General features: G+C 44.2%; 1 protein-coding gene across 1 annotated transcript in view; it reads right to left on the bottom strand.

Annotated features, from left to right (window-relative positions):
* Nucleotides 1–3199: 3199 nt before the first annotated feature.
* The window catches only part of RNF115 (ring finger protein 115), a 70900-nt gene continuing 55264 nt past the window's right edge, over nt 3200–18835 (bottom strand). Inside the window, exons 5-9 of the mRNA XM_008153132.3 lie at nt 14076–14144; nt 12639–12711; nt 11445–11538; nt 8138–8253; nt 3200–7490 (exon numbers count right to left, since the gene is read on the bottom strand). Of these exons, the coding sequence (XP_008151354.1) occupies nt 7359–7490; nt 8138–8253; nt 11445–11538; nt 12639–12711; nt 14076–14144 (484 nt within the window). The 3' untranslated portion in view covers nt 3200–7358. The remainder of the gene's footprint in view (nt 7491–8137; nt 8254–11444; nt 11539–12638; nt 12712–14075; nt 14145–18835) is intronic.

Below are 18835 nucleotides of genomic sequence, written 5' to 3'. Positions count from 1 at the left end.
CTCCAACTGCCCTTCCCTACAGGCCAGGTTGCCCCCAACTTCCCTCCTCTGCCAGCCTGGTCACCCCTAACTGCCTTCCCCTGCAGGCTTGATCACCCTCAACTGCCCTCCCTTGCAGGCCTGGTCCCTCCCAACTGCCCTCCCCTGCTGGCCTGATCACCCACAACTGCCCTCCTTTGCAGACTTGGTCCCTCCCAACTGTCCTCCCCTGCTGGCCATCTTATGGTGGCCATCTTGTGTCCACATGGGGCAGCCATCTTGTGTGTTGGAGTTATAGTCAATTTGCATATTACTCTTTTATTAGATAGGCTAGGACTAAATCTAAATTCTCTCAGGTGGTTAGGTTACTGTTAGTAAAATAAATTTTGCTCCTTCATACAGAATAAATGCCCTAAAAAAGTAGAGGAAATAAGTCTAGCCATTCAATCTACTACACTTACTACCTGAGTCCCAAGTTACGCCAGAGTAAAAAATCTCTAAGCTCTTTTCCCTTTTCCAGTCAGATGCAGAGAACGAAGTTTTGATAGTTCATTCCTTTTCTTTATTCTCCCTCCACCAACAAGACTTACCAGAATTATTAAAGAGGCCTAGGGGAATTCTATAGATCAAGTTAGCATGTTTACACATGACTAAAGGATGAAGGCGGTTCCTAGGTCTGTACCTTCCTCAGCTCATGACTAATTTCACTAAGTACCCTTGTCCTATCACCATGCCAACCATTCAGTACTCTACATGGAAAACCTACCTTGAACTTTGAGTGGCATCTACTTCTTTGATTGTCCTACCTTCCAGCAAGGAGAGACTGGTGGTTAGCTCCCTTCCTACTTCCAGCAGAATGTGAGACTTGTAAATGCAACTTCAGTCGTAAGACACAACACATACATTCCGTTTTTCCTTTTCTGTTCCCTCTCCAGCATGAGCGCCTATCACACACACACCCCAGGATGAATTTACATGCGGTATTTTGTTGCTCTTCTAAGTTGTGTGGCAGTAATACAAACTTACCTTTTTCTTTCTACAGCTCTGTAAGAGCTTCCTGCCAGAAGAAATCTTTTTTAAAATCACAGCAAGATAAATATGTTTACCTTGGTATCTTTCACATGACAATATGTACAGATGAAAATAGCACAGCGCACAGGGGAACGTGCCAGGAATCTGGGGACTATAAAATGGGACAAATGAGTGGATCCCTTGACCTCTTCTACTCACTGCCAGAGCAAGCCTACCTTTCTTCCCAACTCAGTCACAGTAATGAAAGAGCAGCTCTCACAAGTGGCTGGGTACACTGCCCACTCAGACACGGGATAAGTACGTGTGTTTCTGTGTCCCCAGAAGAACTTTTCCTCCCCTCCCCACCCCAAACACAGTAAAAGCAGCAAGTCAAACCCAATGAGAACACCAATTTTTTTGGAAGAAATTGTTATTTACCACTAAAGGGAAGAAAGAAGAAAGAAGCAAAAGAGAGGTAGGAGAGGAGAGAAAGAGACCCAGACCCAGTGTCTCGACTCAGCATGAACCTGGAGTAAATGAAGAGAGCGCTGGTGTTCCACAGCAATCCACGTAGCACTGATGGAGGAAGATCTGTGCAGACCAGATGCGCCACAGATCACAACTGTCTACCTTCAGCGAAGTACTTATCAAGATCTCTGGTCATTTCTCTTTTTATATAAATGCCCAAAACAGTATCTGCATCCTTTTTTCTCCTAAATTCACAAATCCTCTTTCTCCTTAAACAGATGACCTCTTGTCATAGTTAAGCAAAGAGGGCGGGGGGGGGGGGGGGGGCCCGGTTAGGACATGCCTGATAGGAAGAACTACATGAATAGAGAGGTGTGAACACACACAATTTAACTGTAGCTAAATATAAATAGCAACCATCAAAAGGAAACACCTTACCTGCAATCCTTGGCCAGGTTCTGCCAAATGTGGGAGCTAAGGTTTGTGGGAACACAGAGAGAAGGCTGAAAGAGATGGGTAAGACCCTTATTAGTGATGGTCTTGAACCTCAAACTCAAAGGATTTTGGATTTTGTTTTATGGAGGTAAAAAAACGAGGTATGGAGTCAAAAGACCTGGCTCTGCAACATACCAGCTATGTGTACTTGGGCAAGTGAAGTTCTGAAATATATCTTTCAAATAAGTAAATACTGTGTTTCAACTGGATGTCAATTCTGGTGTGACTACTAAAGACGAATTGATTTAAAAGTATTACTGAAATCTTAGCAGCTTTCTGTTATGCATTTATTCACCAAGATACTGAAAATACAACTATCATCTCGCTGGGAAGGAAACTAGTAACTCTTAGGCCTTAAAAAATAGTACATCTTATTAGAAATGGAAGAACCACAGGCCTGCATCCCATCATTCACAGACAGAAGTACCCCAGCTGAAAGAGGAAAGGTACCACGTGGACTCCACTCCCGTGGACCCCTTCTAAGTGTAACCAGCAAGACCAAGTTCTCATGTATAAGATCGTGGAGTTGGATGCATGTAGCTCCGTTATCTGGCAGGTATGAGATGAAAACCTCTAGGTCCTTTGGATAAGAGAAGGGCTCTACTTTGGCCCTGGAAAACCTCTCCAGTTGTATTTTAAAAATATTTTAAAACCTGCCCATTCTATTTTAAATCCCTGGAGCGGTTTATGGTGCCCAGCCGGAGTGCTGAGACTCTGACATTACTACAAGCTACAATTTCCTCCCATAGGATAGCCATTTGGAATGTTTACCCCATCGAGTCTTCCCCCCAACTCCCTGCACCAGAACTCAAGCGAGGTTCATTTTGGAAACTCACAGTAAGAGAAGTCTGTCCTGCCGGTCCCCCTAACTCCCAAATCCCCACTGGTTTATTCTTGTGAAGAGCACTCTGGTCTTCCCACCTCCTCACCAGGGGTCAAACAGGGGTTCCCCCAGCATCACCTGTTACCACCCTCCTCCTTCTCCTCCTAAAGCCTGTCGCCTTTCACAGATGTCAGTGGCCTGCCGAGATCAGCTCCGGCAACCAACGCTGACGTGCCCTTCACCTCCAAAACCCCAGACGCTGCTGTATTGTTGTTTGTAACAGACACAGACTCATTCCCCCCTCGTTAGACGGACATATTTAATTAGTTCCTTGAGGAAGCAGCACCTAGACACCAGGGAGAAAGAAACTGAAGCACGCAAGTCATGAGAGAAGTCAATTGGCAACAATAATTTATCAAGAAAAAATTTTAAAAACAAATTATATTTGAGTTCAACTTAATATCATACAGAAGCAATGGATGATAAACACCCTTTTCTCAAAAGTCCTTTATTCTTAACCTCATCAATGACTATACTTTTACTTCTACTGAATCCCTTCACCACACCAGATAACAGGGCTCTTGCCAGGCCAACAGTGTCCCAAAGCAGAAGCGCAGAAACACAGGAGCCAAGGTGTGCAGTGAGAGCAACCGGCTGTGGGGGTCCAGGCCTCTGCCGGGCCACTGCTCCCTGCACCTCAGGTGCCCATCAATCACATCCTTTCTTCTACAGTGAAATGTGCGTGTATGTGTGTGTGTGTGTCTCTGTGAATATATACATATATACATACACACACATATATACGAATACAAAGATACAAACAAAAGCTTTTTCTCCTAATAACCACTTAATCAAAGTGATACCTATTGGGGAGGAAATGTTCCCCAAAAACCTTCTACCTAAGTTGAGAGTTAATTATTGGACAAAGAGTACTGCTCAAGGAAATATCTGACAAGTACTTGGCTCAAATGTTATGCAGTAAATGTTGACAACTAAAATTTATAATAAGCTAAGGAAGCTATCTGATTTATAGCCATTTCCATATCCTCCACCTAGAATAATCCTTTTTTCTTAGAAATTAGTACTTTAAGGAAAGAATCAAGGAGCTATACCAACAGGGACAAAACGTCATTCTGGATTCTGCAAGTTTCTCAACTCTTCAGAGAACTGACAATAGGAACTTTGAAGGAAAGTAATGTTTGTACCAGGATTATTCCTTCTCCCTCCAAACTCATTAGCTTAGAAACTTTCAAGAAGTCAAAGCTCTACCAGCTAAAAGTACCACTTTGCCCTTCCCACCCTACTGCCCAGTTCTGCCCAGCCAGAATTAACCCGGAGGGACATGACTTATACTAAGCCATCTGGAAACTACCTGAGAAGCAATAATCACTTAGAGGTCAGAAAGGAGTTGCCCCATATAACCTCTCACTTTTCAAGTCTACCAGTTTCTGGGACATGGCTCTGACTTACACGCTAGTTTTCTTCCCTCCTGTTTCAGATCATAATGGATAAGAGGAAGATAAAGACATTCATGAATTAAAAAAACAACAACAATCTGTTTAGCTCTGCAGGGACTCATATTACATTTAATATGAATGTAAAAGCCTCAAATCTAAGGGCTCAAGATCTGAAATTACAACAGTTTTCTCTTCGACAATCAGAGAAAGCTGTCGTCTTTTGAGTCCTATTAATGCTCCAGGTTCCTGAGTCTATAAGCCTTCCAGTTACAAAGGAATGAAACACCTGAAAAGTCTGGGTTATGTAGCCCTTTGCCTTAAGCACTGCATCTTATTTAAGAGCAAGGCATTCCTAGAAACAAACTCTGCATGTCTTAACCCGACATGTTGTGGTGTTAGACCAATGAATCTGCAATGTTTCTCCCTAGAATGGGAGGTATCTCAGATTTGATGCACACAGCAAACTGGTCCTCATCCCATGAAGGTTTCTTCTACCATTTAACCCTAGTACTAAGGTCTCTAAACAAGACCTATATTTCCATAATTTGGCAAAATTTAAGTGGGATAAGGATCATTCTACTGTGTGCATCATTTCTATTTTTCTTTCTTGTGATGATTAATTTGTGTCAATCTAACTCAGCTATGAGATGTCAAGATACCTGGACAAACATTATTTCTGAGTGTGTCTATGAGGGTATTTTTTATAAGATTAATACCTGCATCAGGAGACTGAATAAAGCAGATTTCCCTCCCTAACATGGGGCAGCCTCATCCAGTCAGTTGAAAGCTGAATAGAACAAAAAGGCTGATAGTCCTGCCAGCAAGGAGGAGCTCCTCCTGCCGCGCCGCCTGGGTTGGTTCATCAGCCCTGTCCTGCCTTTGAACTCAAAATAAAAAAACATCAGCTCTTCTTGGGTTCCCAATCATCCGGCTTTTCAACCAGAGCGTACTCCAGCAACGCGCCTATGCTCAGGTGTTTGGAATCAGATTAGAATGTTGTCTGTCAGAAAAACCGTGACCGCCTGGAGAGATCTTGGAACCTCTTAGCCTCCATATCACCTGAGCAAACTCACTATAAAGCTATCCATGCATACACACAGGCACGCACATATCCTATTAGTTCTGCTGCTTTCTGAAACCCAAATATACTGCTTAACCTAAATTAACCTGAAGTCCGAGATGCCTCCTCTTCTAGGGAGAAGCACTTCAGATTCATTAAGTGGGAGGAGTCTGGGGAACAGCATGCCCTCTATCAGAGCAAAAAAGTGAAGAAATTTTCAGATAATTTAGACTATTACTGGCTACTCTGTGTACTGAGAAAATAAATCCCTATTTCAGCACTTTGTTTCCATCCTTCTAGGAAGCTACTCAGATCCTTTCTAGTTCTCTGGTTGTAAGTAAAAATACAAACGCCTGTTCGGGCATCTCCAGACACTTAACAGGCATACAGAATTTTCCAGGCTGTCACAATTCTTCTGAGACAGTTGAATAGTGGTCAATAAATATTCATAATATACCTCACACTCCCTCCAGCTTCTCACCTCCCCTCAAAAGCAATGTTTATTTGGAGGCTAGATTTCAATAGGCTTAGTTAATAGCTCACATTCTCCAAAGAACAAACTCTACAGAGGTATGACATGAGAGGCATATAAAAACAATATTTTATTTCCTCTTGGCCCAACCTGAATCAGACCTCATGGACACAACGGTTACAGGCAGGCTATTAATTCAGCAGGCCACTTTTCTACTTTCTCTCTTCCCTCCCCTATCATCTACCATTAGAGATATCATCTATATCTCTAAGCCCCTTCCCTAACCCCCCCAAATCAGAGTATAGTGCATGATAGTCAACAAAAACTCAGACAGACAGGAGCCAAGAAAGAGACTCACCAAGAAGAGGCTTATACTTCTTGTTCGGACCATTCCAAACGATGACCACTCTAACAGTGCCTCTCTGTAACCCTTTTGGCTGTACCAACAGTACCCATCATTTCCCTTTGAGACTTTGAGATTCCAAAGACATTTCTGATCTTTTTCAAATGCACCTAACAGCATATGCGTGTAGATGGGACACTGTTAGTTAGGCTAAAAAAAAAGTAAGGCCTACCTCTCCTAGACCAGGCTGTTTTGGACATAATCACAATAAATCAGTTTGATTCCAAGGATATCCAGAACCAAGTTAACAAAGGTTTCAGAGATGATCAAAGGGCTTAAAAAATTAAAATAAGACAATGTAAAAATCTCAATTCCTAAATACCAATGAATTACTAAAAACAGTGAACAGAAGCAGCAATGAAGGCATTCTATTTCTGTGAGGGAAATTATTTTAAAGTCCCCAGGACAAAAAACAGTAAACAGCGAGATGGGGATCATTAAAAAGCGTCAGAACCAAAGATTTCAAACGTGTCCTTCTTTGCCTGTATGCTGCTCTGCTCTTTTGCAAAAGGGAGCCAGAATTAGATTCCTACCCACAGAAGACCCTTAAGGTCATGTTAGCTGGTTTCTGCAGAAACTGCAGTTTTTGAAGTAGTCTTTAAAAATTAAATGAGAAAACCAGAGTATAATGATAAGCCACTTACTCCTTCCAAATGTAATTTTTCTTTGATTTGCTGAGGGTTCAGGAAAAATCAGTCTTAGATTTCTGAATTAATCTGACCTTAATTCATAGCTAATGTGGCCACGAGTACATGCTTTTGTATCATTAAAACAGAAGGACTTACATCACAGGACTTTCGGGCTCTGGTTCCACTGTATTTTCCATAAAACACACTAACGGTAGGATGGAGGCTGGACAAGGGGGGAGAACATCCATTACAGGGCAACATGGCAGAGAGCAGGACCCTAGCTAGACTTTAAGGAGCTAATTCTATTCTGGCAGGGGGAACCCACATAATTAAGTTCCACACTTATAAAATTATCACTCTGAATTCAGCAATAAGAGGCATTTGGTTTTAGATACAATTCCATCTATAGATGCTAACTTGAAATTTAAAGAAAACACTCTGCATTAATATTATGGGTTGGGGTTTCTTACACGATTCCTAAATCCACCGACTATCTTGTTTTGATACAATTCACAGCTGTGGCAGACTACCACAGCCCGGGCTCAGACGTGGTCTTTAGATTCAGAAAGTCCATCGGTCATGCAGCTGGTTGTCACTGCTAAATCTGTTGCTTGCAGAGGCCTCAGAGTTCTGGGTTTGCCAAGTAGAGTCCTCACCATTTAAGCTCTTCCTACATATAGGACATGTATCGTGCTGAAACAGAAAGATATCAGTCCATGTAAACAGCTTGACCTGAGAAGTTGCAGGTACTAAACACTAGAAAATCCTGAGAGTTGGCCGGTAGAAAACCAAAAAGGTTTTGCATTCTCACACAGTGCACACTGGGTTCTGAGGTGCTAACACCAGGACATCTCCCAAACAGAACTTTAAATGCAGAGAGAGCTTGTAACAACAGCCAGAACATACCACCAAGAGAACTAACCAGAATCAGTGACCTGAGATGATCTAGAGCGGGGGTCAGAAAACTTTTTCTGTAAAGGGACAGGGAGTAAATATTTTGGGCTTTGAAGGCTAAATACCACCTGTGTCGCAACTACTCAGTGATGTCACATGAAAGTAGCCAGAGACCATTTGTAAACAAAGAAGCATAGCTGTGTTCCAATGAAACTTCACTTACAAAAACCGATGGCGGGCCACAGTGACCTGTGGGCCATAGGTTTGCTAACCCCTACTTACAGCCAGACAGTAATTTAAGAAACAGTAATGGTGTTACTAAGAGTTAGCCGGGGACTAAAATCTCATCTTCATTAACTATTAACTACACCCTACGCTTCAGCATTCCCCTGACCAGATGTGACTGGCATAGATGCCTGTCACAGGTGAGAGTTGTCTGCACTCACCAGTTCCAACCACGGCACAATACAACTGCTGTGAAAGAAGTGGTTGCAGGGTAACTGCCGGACTTCCTCTTCAGCTGTGTAATCTTCTTTGCACACTGGACACTCCAAACCCATATCTGTTGGAGGAGGAAATGCCTTTTAAAGTAAACAAGCAAAAAGAAGGAAGAAAATACGAGCCCGATTTCTTGAACAACCAAAGGAATGCATAAAGAAAAGACACAAAGGCAGGCAAGGTGGAGACAGGTATGTAGCATGGATTTTATTTCAAAATGGGGTTCGTGGTAATAGACTGGGATATGAAAAGGAGGACTGACGAATGGGCCTATTCTGGTAAGACCTACTTTTCCATGTAAAAGGTTGGAAGAAATAAACTAGGGCTTAGGTTAACTGTTAGGTAAAACAGGAACATCTTCCCAATGTGTGATAGACTTCTGGCAGTTTCTCCTTAGGACCTAACACTGGAAATCTGCCCACCACAATCGAGGGACTCATCTCAGTCCTCTTAGCTGTTCCTGTTCAAGCCACGTTTACTCTATTTTCCACATGAGGCATCCTTGTCCAACACGGCTGCCCAAAGCCCTCTGAACAAGCTGTAGTTAAAAACTGTACCAGGAGGTGGTGCTGCAGAACTGCAAAGCCCTAGGGCAGCTCAGGCTCCAAGTCCAGAGACAGGAAGCCCCTTCTCTGAGGACACCAGCCAGTCTATTTCCCCTGCAGGATCCGCTCCGTGGGCCACAGCACTCAAGGCTTTCCACTTAGACGCACTGCCTCCTCTCCATTCCTACACCTGTGGACTAATTCTAGCTTTTACATCTTATGCCTCGTCTACTGGAACAGCCTCCCAGGCAGGATCCCTACCCCAGGTCTTCAACTCTACAAATAGATGCTACACTTTGGTACCTGCTCATTTCCCCTAATGCCAGCTCCATAGCACTCTCCAGCTCATCTTCACTTGGACTCTCAGCTCATGCCTCAAACACCAACAAATTCAAAATTAAAAATATTATATCACCTCCTTACCAAATCAGGGCCTGTTAACAATCCCACATTCCTGATAATGCCAGCACCACCTCTGTAGTTGCAAAATCTTAGAATCATCTTTGACCCTTTCCCCTCCTTCAATCGATTATGCAATCAGTGATGAATGCCTTTCTCCTCTGTGTCTACCCTTTCCTTTCTGTCAGCCTTGTCACCATCACCTGAACCCCACCTAGATACTGCAACAGCCCCTCACATTCCTGTTTCTGCCTTCTTCCCCTTCCAATCTACTTTAGACACCACCTCCAAATTAGTCTACTCTGCAGACCACTTAAATTCCCTTATCCCTCCATTTGAGGATCTACGAAACTCACCTCCCCTCAGTTCACCCCTCACTACTCTGCCACAGCTTCAATGTCCAGCATAACAAGGCCTACCCTTCCTATCCAATCATACCTCCCAGACCAGATTCTATTTCAGGTCTGATAAGGTCAGATCTGATTCAGACACTATAGCCATGTGAACATTTTTACATTGGTTCATACTTTTCCTGAAATAGAATGACCTCTCTAAGGTGGCCCGTTCTACCTTTAAAATCTGACTCTAAATATGTGGGGAAAGAAACTCCCAGTCCAAAATAATGTCCTTTATCACTAAATTCCTCCAATGTTTACAAACAGAATATCTATTTCTAATGTACCTACTATAGAGTTTATATGAAACAAATTCCCAGCCTCTCATTTATATCTTTTCTCCCCAGAGTCAGTAAGTAGCACCTGCTCAACAGTATTTTTTACACTGTTATCTAATTACTAGAGGCCCAATGCACAAAATTCGTGCAAGGGGCTTGGCCCTCGCAGCCACAGCGGCTGCCTCGGCCCTGGCTTCATCAGGAAGATCATTCGGCTGTCTGGTCTAATTCGCATATTATGCTTTTATATTATTATAGATTATTATAGACTAGTGGCCTGGTGCACGAAAGTCATGCACATTAAAAGGGATTAATTAGAGGAAATAATTTAATATTGCTATTTGCCCTTTCTCTATAATAGAAGTGTCAGAGATGAAAGAAAATTAGTAAAATGTATATGAAAACCTTCCTCCTGTCAGAGTCTGGGGCGCACCAAGGGACCCAGAGTCAAGTCGCCACCCACCCACATGCGCCTCAAAATCACGTGAGACTCAGACCTGTCCGCCCCCTCGCCCCCATTGGGCTAGATCCAGACCCGGCCAGTCCCACCCTTGTCAAGCCCCACCAGGCAGGGGGCGTAGCCTCAGGTCCCCTGGCCTGGCGCCAGGACGGGGGGCGTGCCTTGAAGTCCCCCATCAAGCCCCGCCAGGCGTGGGGGTGCAGGCTCAGGTCCCCCGGCCTAGCACCAGGAGGGGGGCACAGCCTCAGGTCCCCCATCAAGCCCCGCTGGGCAGGGGGCGTGGCCTGAGTTCCCCCAACCCAGCACTGGGGGTGCACCTTGAGGCCCCTGTCAAGCCCTGCTGGGTGGGGGGGCATGGCCTGAGGTCCCCTGGCAAGCCCAGCTAGGCAGGGGGGCGCAGCCTCAGGTCCCCTGGCCTGGTGCTGGGGCGGGAGGGCACGGCCTGAGGTCCCCCATCAAGCTCCACGGGGCGGGGGGTGCGGTCTGAGGTCCCCCGGCCTGGTGCTGGGGTGGGGGCGTGGCCTGAGGTCCCCCGCCCTGGCGCTGGGGCTGGGGGAGCAGCCTGAGGTACCCTAGTCCAGCACCAGGACGGGAAGCGCACCTTGAGGTCCCTCGTCAAGCCCCACCGGGCGGGGGGCATGGCCTCAGGTCCCCTGGCCTGGCGTCGGGATGCGGCCTGAGGTCCCCCAGCCTGATGCCAGGATGGGGGGGGGGGGGGGGGGCACGGCCTCAGGTCCCCTGTCAAGCCCTGCCGGGTGTAGGATGCAGTCTGAGGTCCCCTGTCAAGCCCTGCTGGGTGGGGGATGCGGCCTGAGTCCCCTATCAAGCCCCATGGGGGCGGGGGAGGGCGTAGCCTCAGGTCCCTGCTGATTGCTCGTTAAGGCTCCTTATGGGAACTTGGCCTCAGCTGTGGGTGCAGCCATCTTTGTGATGGAGTGATGATCACTTTGCATATTCCCTCTTTATTATATAGGATTTGGAGAGTTCTGCTTCCCCTAGTAAATTCTTCAAGAAATCAAGTCTTATGTATCTTTGTACCACATGGTAATTGCTCATGGAACCTAATGAAGAACAGGCACCTTCCTTACACGGCACCATGGTAGGAGTGCCCTTCACTTGAAGATCCTTAGTACAGGAAGTGCTGGAATTTTGAACAGAAGATGAGACACTGAACCTACCAACTTGTTCCTGAGTTACTGCCACTGTTGGAAGAGATGTGATCTTTTCCTTGTCAGCTGGGGGAGGCCCCGTGTTTTCCAGCTGTCCTAAAAGCTACAAAAAAAGAAAAAGAAGTGGTGAACATCTAACTATCCCTTTGTAACGAGTTGCTCTAGCCAAGAACAAACAGTGCAGATATTAGAAATGTTAGTTGCTCTTACTTCTACAAGGCTCTGAGAGGCACAGATTTCCTCTTTACTGCCACCATAACACTCATAATTGCTTTACAATTTCAGAGTGACATCTGTATAAGTCTACAGACAGACCCCATCATTGCAAGGCCCACCTTTGGGCACAAAGCAACTTTAGAAGCAGCAAAAGGGTTGTGACATCATGAATAAAACTAAAGCTTAACAAAAAGCAATACTTAACTGATCCAAAAAATTCATTCTGCTGGAAGGAAGGAAAGGGTGGGAGTTTGGAAAGTAGCATAAGGTAAGCCAAGAAATTGGTAAATACTGCCTGTAAGATTTGGATATAAACAACATGCTTTCTATTCTCAGCAATCCACAAGGGAAATGAAAAAACCAATTAAATTAAAATTAACATTAACAAGTGGAAACAATTATCCATGGCATGGGAATACCTTTTTCTCTGCTTCCTTCCCCTACTTGCTCCATCTGACAGAAATCCCTGCTTCAGCACTAGACCTTCCTTTTTTGTGAAGTAACTTGTTAATAGGATCCTCACAGGCCTGAACAAGAGGCCAAAAACTCAAAATACTGTTTGTTTGTTATAAGAAAAGGCTTTTTTTAACTGATTTTTTTTTTTTTTTTTTTGAGAGGAAGGGAGAGACAGAGAAACAAAATGGTTGTTTCACTAGTTTATGCATTCACTGGCTGATTCTTCCACGTGCCCTGACCGGGGATCAAACCGACAACCCCGGAGTATGGTGACGATGTTCTCTGAGCTAACCGACCAGGGCGAAAAATCTTTTCTTCCTATGGAGGTGAAGTGATCTTCAAAAAAGGTCTTAAGGTCTAGAAGATACATGGGTACTGAGCTAAACCAGCAAATCATTAGTAAAATGCAAAACCCACAAGCTCAAAATATTAGGGACCACAGAGTGACCATTTCAGAAAGTAGCAGGAGAGCAGGACATCTGTGGAGCCATGAGACACACGAACAGACACCTTCAACAGGCAGCTCCTCACCTGGGTGACAATGGCATCGAGCCCCGTTTGACCCCAGGCATAGTCCCCAGGGTTGGAGTGCAGCATTCCGCTCCTATACATGAGATGAGACAGACAGTTAGATGAAGTGACCAGGCTCCGCCTTACACCACAGAAAAACTGGCCGAGGGAGCCTGCTCTCTCAGACCTGCCCAGTCACTAGTTCTCTAAAAGCAAGTGGCAAAAAGTTCTCAGTATTTCCAAGATCCAACAGGTTATCCAGATAGTCTCCCATTCTCTAGGAATTTTTCCTAAACTGAATGGAATAAAATGTGAAGCCACTTGAAATACCACAGGACACACAAGCACAAAAGGAAGCATTGCCTGTTGGTGAAGAAAAGTTGACCTCTGTGCCCACTTACATTAAACAAAGATGGAGCAGCTTTTTAAGAGTTTTCCCTCATGACCGGACAAAATCTGGAACAGACCTCACCCGTGCTCTGAACAATGAGGAGCTTTCAAGTAGAAGCAGCCATCGCAGTCTCTCTGAACCACAACTTAAAACAATACAAAAGAGATTTGGCAGTATCTCTCTTTGGAGCTGCTGGTGCATGGCCCTGGTTGACGGAGGGAATATGTTTAGAGAAACTAGAGGTTAGAAAATAGAATAACTGTGTGGATGAACTGAGGTCACTCTAAGCAAAGAAAGGCTTTTGGGGGCAGAGTCAGAAGTAGCAAAATAATTGTCGAGACAACACCAACCATACGTAATTATAGTCTTGTTTCTTCTGATGAACCTTCTTACTTAGAAAAAAGCATTATGTTTTCAATTTCAGAAATTCTTAAGGAATAAAATCTTCCCATATGATTAGGAGAAACCCACAAATCAGATAGTTACCAAGCCTGGTAGGGACCTACTACTGCCCCCTACTCCTTCCCCACCTCAACACACTCCAGAATCAGACACATCCAATGCCCAGACAACCTGGGGACCAGAATGACCCTTGTGTGCCTGAACAATAAAAAATAAGTTCTAATTCACCCTAGCTGGTTTGGCTCAGAGGACAGAGCGTCAGCCTATGGACCAAAGGGTCCTGGGTTCAATTCTGGTCAAGGGCATGTACCTCAGTTGCAGGCTCCTCCCCAGCTCGAGCCCTGGTCAGGGTCGTGCAGGAGGCAACCAATCGATGTGTTTCTCTCACATCACTATTTCTCTCTGTCTTTCCCTCTCTCTTCCACTCTCTCTAAATATCAATGGAAAAAATATCCTCGGGTGAGGATTAAAAATAAATAAAGTTTTGGGTTTTTTTAAAGTTCTAATTAAGTTTGAGCTCATCAAATAATGGCAGTCTGACAGCCTGCCAATCGCATCTGTGTATTCACCTATGCAGCTCTTCCTCTTTCTTACCATGGCACAGATACTAAAGTAGCTAAAATGATGCTACTCCAACAGAATAAAAAAGGCAATTAGTTACTTACCAGGTAAAAGGGGATCCACCAGGAACTGCAGAATTTGCGAAGAACCCTGCAAAGATTTGTTGTATTATTCTGTTGGAAAAGAAAAAATTAGGTTAGACAACAGACTTCTGAAAGTATTCTACAAATATCCATGGCTGACCAATCCCACCAACCCCTTCTCCAAGCCACTATGGCTTTTCACTATTATCTATATACTAGAGGCCCAGTGCATGAAATTCGTGCACGGAGGGGGGTTGTCCCTAGGCCAGCCTGTACCCTCGCCAATATGGGACCCCTCAAGGGATGTCTGACTGCCCGTTTAGGCCCGATCCCAGTGGGATCCCTCTCACAATCCAGGACTGCTGGCTCCCAACTGCTTGCCTGCCTGCCTTCCTGATTGCCCCTAACCACTCTGCTGCCAGCCTGTTTGCCCCTAACTTCCCTTCTCTGCCAGCCTGGTCACCCCTAACTGCCCTCTCCTACAGGGTTGATCACCTCCAACTTCCCTCCCTTGCAGGCCTGGTCCTTCTCAACTGCCCTCCCTTGCAGGCCGGGTGCCTCCCAACTGCCCTCTCCTGCTGGCCATCTTGTAGTGGCCATCTTGTGTCCACATGGGGGCAGGATCTTTGAGCACGTGGGGGCAGCTATATTGTGTGTTGCAGTGATGATCAATCTGCATATTACTCTTTTATTAGATAGGATAGAGGCCTGGTACAGGGGTTGGGGCCAGCTGGTTTGCCCTGAAGGGTGTCCCGGATCAGGTGGGGGTTCCCTTGGGGCGTGGGGCGGCCTGAGCGAGGGGCCTGTGGTGGTTTTCAGGCCGGTCACGCCCCCTGGCAACCCAAGAGGAGGCCCTGGTATCTGGAATTTATTTTCCTTCTACAATTGAAACTTTGTAGCCTGGAGCGGAGCCAAGCCTGGGGCTCCCTCAGAAGGCCAGCAGCATTTGTGTTGGGGTTATAATTGAAACTTTGTTGCCGTAAGCAGGTGGGCCCAGCCAGGGTGTGCAGAAAGCTTTGCTTCCCCTGTTGCCGGCGGCAACCCTGGCCTGCTCTCTCAAGCTCCATTCTGCCGCCATTTGTTTGAATTTGTTTACCTCCTATAATTGAAACTTTGTAGCTTGAGTGGAGGCTTAGGCCTGGCAAGGGCAGGCGGAAAGCTTGGCTTCCTCTGTTACCTAGGAAACCTTGCTCTCTGTGGCTGTAGCCATCTTAGTTTGGGTTAATTTGCATGCTCGCTCTGATTGGATGGTGGGTGTGGCTTGTGGGCGTGGCTTGTGGGTGTGTCGGAGGTATGGTCAATTTGCATATTTGTCTATTATTAGGTTAGACTAGAGGCCCAGTGCATGAAATTCATGCACTATGGGGGGGAGGGTGTCCCTCAGCCCGGCCTGCACCCTCTCGCAGTCCAGGAGCCCTTGGGGGATGTCCAACTGATGGCTTAGGTCCACTCCCCACAGAAAGCGGGCCTCAGCTGGCAGTCAGACATCCTCAGAGCTGCTGCAGAGGCTCCTGCCATCACCGCTGTGCTTGCCAGCCATGAGCCTGGCTTCTGGCTGAGAGGCGCAAACCCCCGCACCCCCTGCCCCCCGTTAAAACTGCAAAGACCACCAGGGGGCAGCTCCTGTGTTGAGCGTCTGCCCCCTGGTGGTCAATGTGCATCACAGTGACTGGTTGTTCTGCCATTTGGTCGATTTGCATATTAGCCTTTTATTATATATGATGATATGCATTACCTATAGACACAGACAATAGTGGTGAAGGCCTGGGGTGGGGTGGGATCCAGGTGGACAATGGGGGGGAGGGGGAGTGGGACATCTGTAATACTCTCAACAATACTCTCAAGAAAGCTTTTTTAAAATTTTTTTTATCAGAGATCCTTCCAGCAGAGCCTTTAGGACCCAATGGTGAGAAATGGGTGACATGCCTAATGCCCTAACTGTTAAAGAGCCTTAGAAAGTAACATCTGGCATTTTCTGATCCTGTAGCAGAACACAGTTTTTCTTGGCAAGAAAGATGAGTGGAGAGGAAAAAACTACTAAATAGTCAATAATGTGTACTTATACAGGTAATAAATATGAAGCTTCTTTTCATAGTATGCCTAAGGTAAAAAAACAGGTAGGCCTATTTAATGAAAACATTAAATAATAATGTTGATAGGGAAAAATTCGAGACAGTATTTAAATGTCTAAAATGTAAAAAACACTGATTTAGAGCCAAAATCACTGAGTTCATAACACCCATCAAAGAAAAAGGGGGGGATGGGGGGAGGTGCCCATGTTTAATATGTTTTACAAGTGATGAGATTAAATATTCAGAAGATTCCTGAAACCTTTTTAAATATGTTAACCCTATCTTACAATTAATCTAATTTAACATGCCAGCTATTCTATTAGCTTAAGTAGCTAATAAAATACCTAAACAGCAGACACTGGGTGGCTGACCCAAAATCCACTCAACACCCTTCTCCCTTGACACCTACTACTAAATACACACTCTCCCAGCTTTCTTCACAGCTGGGTTTGGGGAGCGTGTGACAAAGTACCCAGTGAGTACAATTTTCTTGACAGGTGACATATAGGGGGAGTGGAACAGTGGAAAAGATTTTCCTTTCCTTAAAAAAATAAAGTAAAATAAAGCTCGTGCTATTTCTTTCCCTTTTCTTCTTGCCTGGGGCCCTAAGGAAGCATGAGGAAAAGACCAAGAGAATCACAGATATCCAACACTAGCATGGTTGAGACACTGAACTAACCTGCTGCCAGCTACCTACAGATTTGTTAAATCTAAGCAAAAAAATCTTGTTTAAGCCACCATTAAATCAGGTTTTATGTTATTCATGTTACTAAGGTAATGATATCTGTAAAGGACATCTGAGAAAAGGCAGCTTACATCTTTCTCCCACTCTGCTATTAGTCAAAGGGACAATGTAGTAATAGGCTAGACCACAATTTCCTAGCAAACCAAGGAGTACTGATTCAAGCTAATATGTTCATACTGATATTTTATTAGTCTGACCAAAAATTTTCGAGCAACAAGATTTTAAAATTTGACCCGTGCCTATTTGAACTGTATGTGGCCCAGCTCAAGGGCTAGGTGAAAACAGTGTCTTCAGCCTAGTGCCTGAACAATTCTAGGCACTTCCTAAAGGTTAGTTACCTGCTCCTGCTCTCTTACATTGCAGACAGGATATAAGGCCACCTAAGGGAATTCATATTGTGTTTTTAAGCAGCATTCATTCAGTAATTAACAACAAATTAGGATAATTCTTCCTATTCTAATTTGGCAACTAAATATATATATTTCCTTGAAAGTACTCTATTTCCATTAAAGGAAACTCACAGAAAACTATACAGACCAGAAATTATCAGCTAATAGAGAAACATGAGCTGATTACTTTACTCTGATGCCCCAAATCTCTATTAATTTAAGGGCTGTGAACAAGGGCTGCTGCCTAAAATGCCTAGATCCTCCCAGCTGGTGTGGCTCAGTAGTTGAGCATCAACCTATAAACCAGGAGTTTATGACTGATTCCCTGTCAGGGCACATGCCCAGGTTGCAGTCTCAATCCCCATTAGGAGGCCTGTAGAAGGAGGCAGCCGATCAATGATTCTCTCTCATCACTGATATTTCTATTTCTCTCTCCCTCTCCCTTCTTCTCTGAAATCAATTTAAAATATTTTTTAAAAATGAGTAATAATTAAAACAAAATCCATGAGCCCACACTAAAACAAATAAGTCAACAAACAAATAAGAGAGGACAGGGAGAAGACAAAAACTTTTTTACAAAATATTATCTATTACTTATAGAAGAAATCACAGAAATGGAAAAATTATTTTATATCTATTATAGTATTAATTCAGGTAAGAATTACTAATTATAAAAGAGAAAGAATACTTTTATTAAAAATATTTGGCAGATACTACCTTAACCAAATGGTCAAACTTAACATCGGCCATGATAAAACAAGCTGATATCTTGTGTCCCTTAGTTGTGATACACTGAGAAGGGTACATCATTTATTTGGTATTCTTTCCCAGATATTTAATCTGAATGAAGGAACAATCAAACAAACCCAAATAAACAGACATCTTAAAACAAAACAAAAAACAAGCCTGATTCCTCAGACTAAAGAGTCATGTGTGGGTTCTCCAGGTGACAGCATGAACTAGAACCCTAGTCACCAGTTAGCACTAACATGTGATACATGTAAGCAAATAAGCCTGCAAATGATTCCAGTCCTTTGGTCCCAGACATAATACAGCTGAGACAAACTATCTCCCCATTTTCTATCCAAATTTCTGACCCAAAGAAACTGTGAGAGAGAATACACAATTACCGATTCAAATCACCAAGTTTTAGAGTAATTTCTTATGCAATAACAGATAACTAATATAGATTCTAATAAGGCAGAATCTCAATTTTCCTCAGTAGTACCTGATAGGGTTGTTCAAAACATTAAATCAGCTAATGGATGCCAAGTCTGGCACAGTATGCTTCCTGAATGCTAGTTAATAATAAATATAACTTCAATTTGCAGAGTTAGAACTATGGAAGAAGAATGCATAAGTTCTTTGAGGAGAGCACAAAGAAAATGCATTGATACAGTCTTGAGGGTCATGGGAGATTTCCTGAATTCAGTAAAGGAGCGATTTAGTTGGGTCAAAAAAGCAGTGGAGGTATTTCAGCCAGAGAAAACAGAAGCATGAAACAGCATGATAACTGTAAGTTTTGTATTGGCGAAATAAATGCAAAAGCAACAGGAAAGAAGGCTGCAGAGCTTG

Source organism: Eptesicus fuscus, chromosome 22, assembly GCF_027574615.1.
Source record: "Eptesicus fuscus isolate TK198812 chromosome 22, DD_ASM_mEF_20220401, whole genome shotgun sequence".
NCBI lineage: Eukaryota > Metazoa > Chordata > Mammalia > Chiroptera > Vespertilionidae > Eptesicus > Eptesicus fuscus.
Note: the sequence above shows the minus strand (reverse complement) of the source record. Positions and strands in the feature narration are given on the sequence as shown.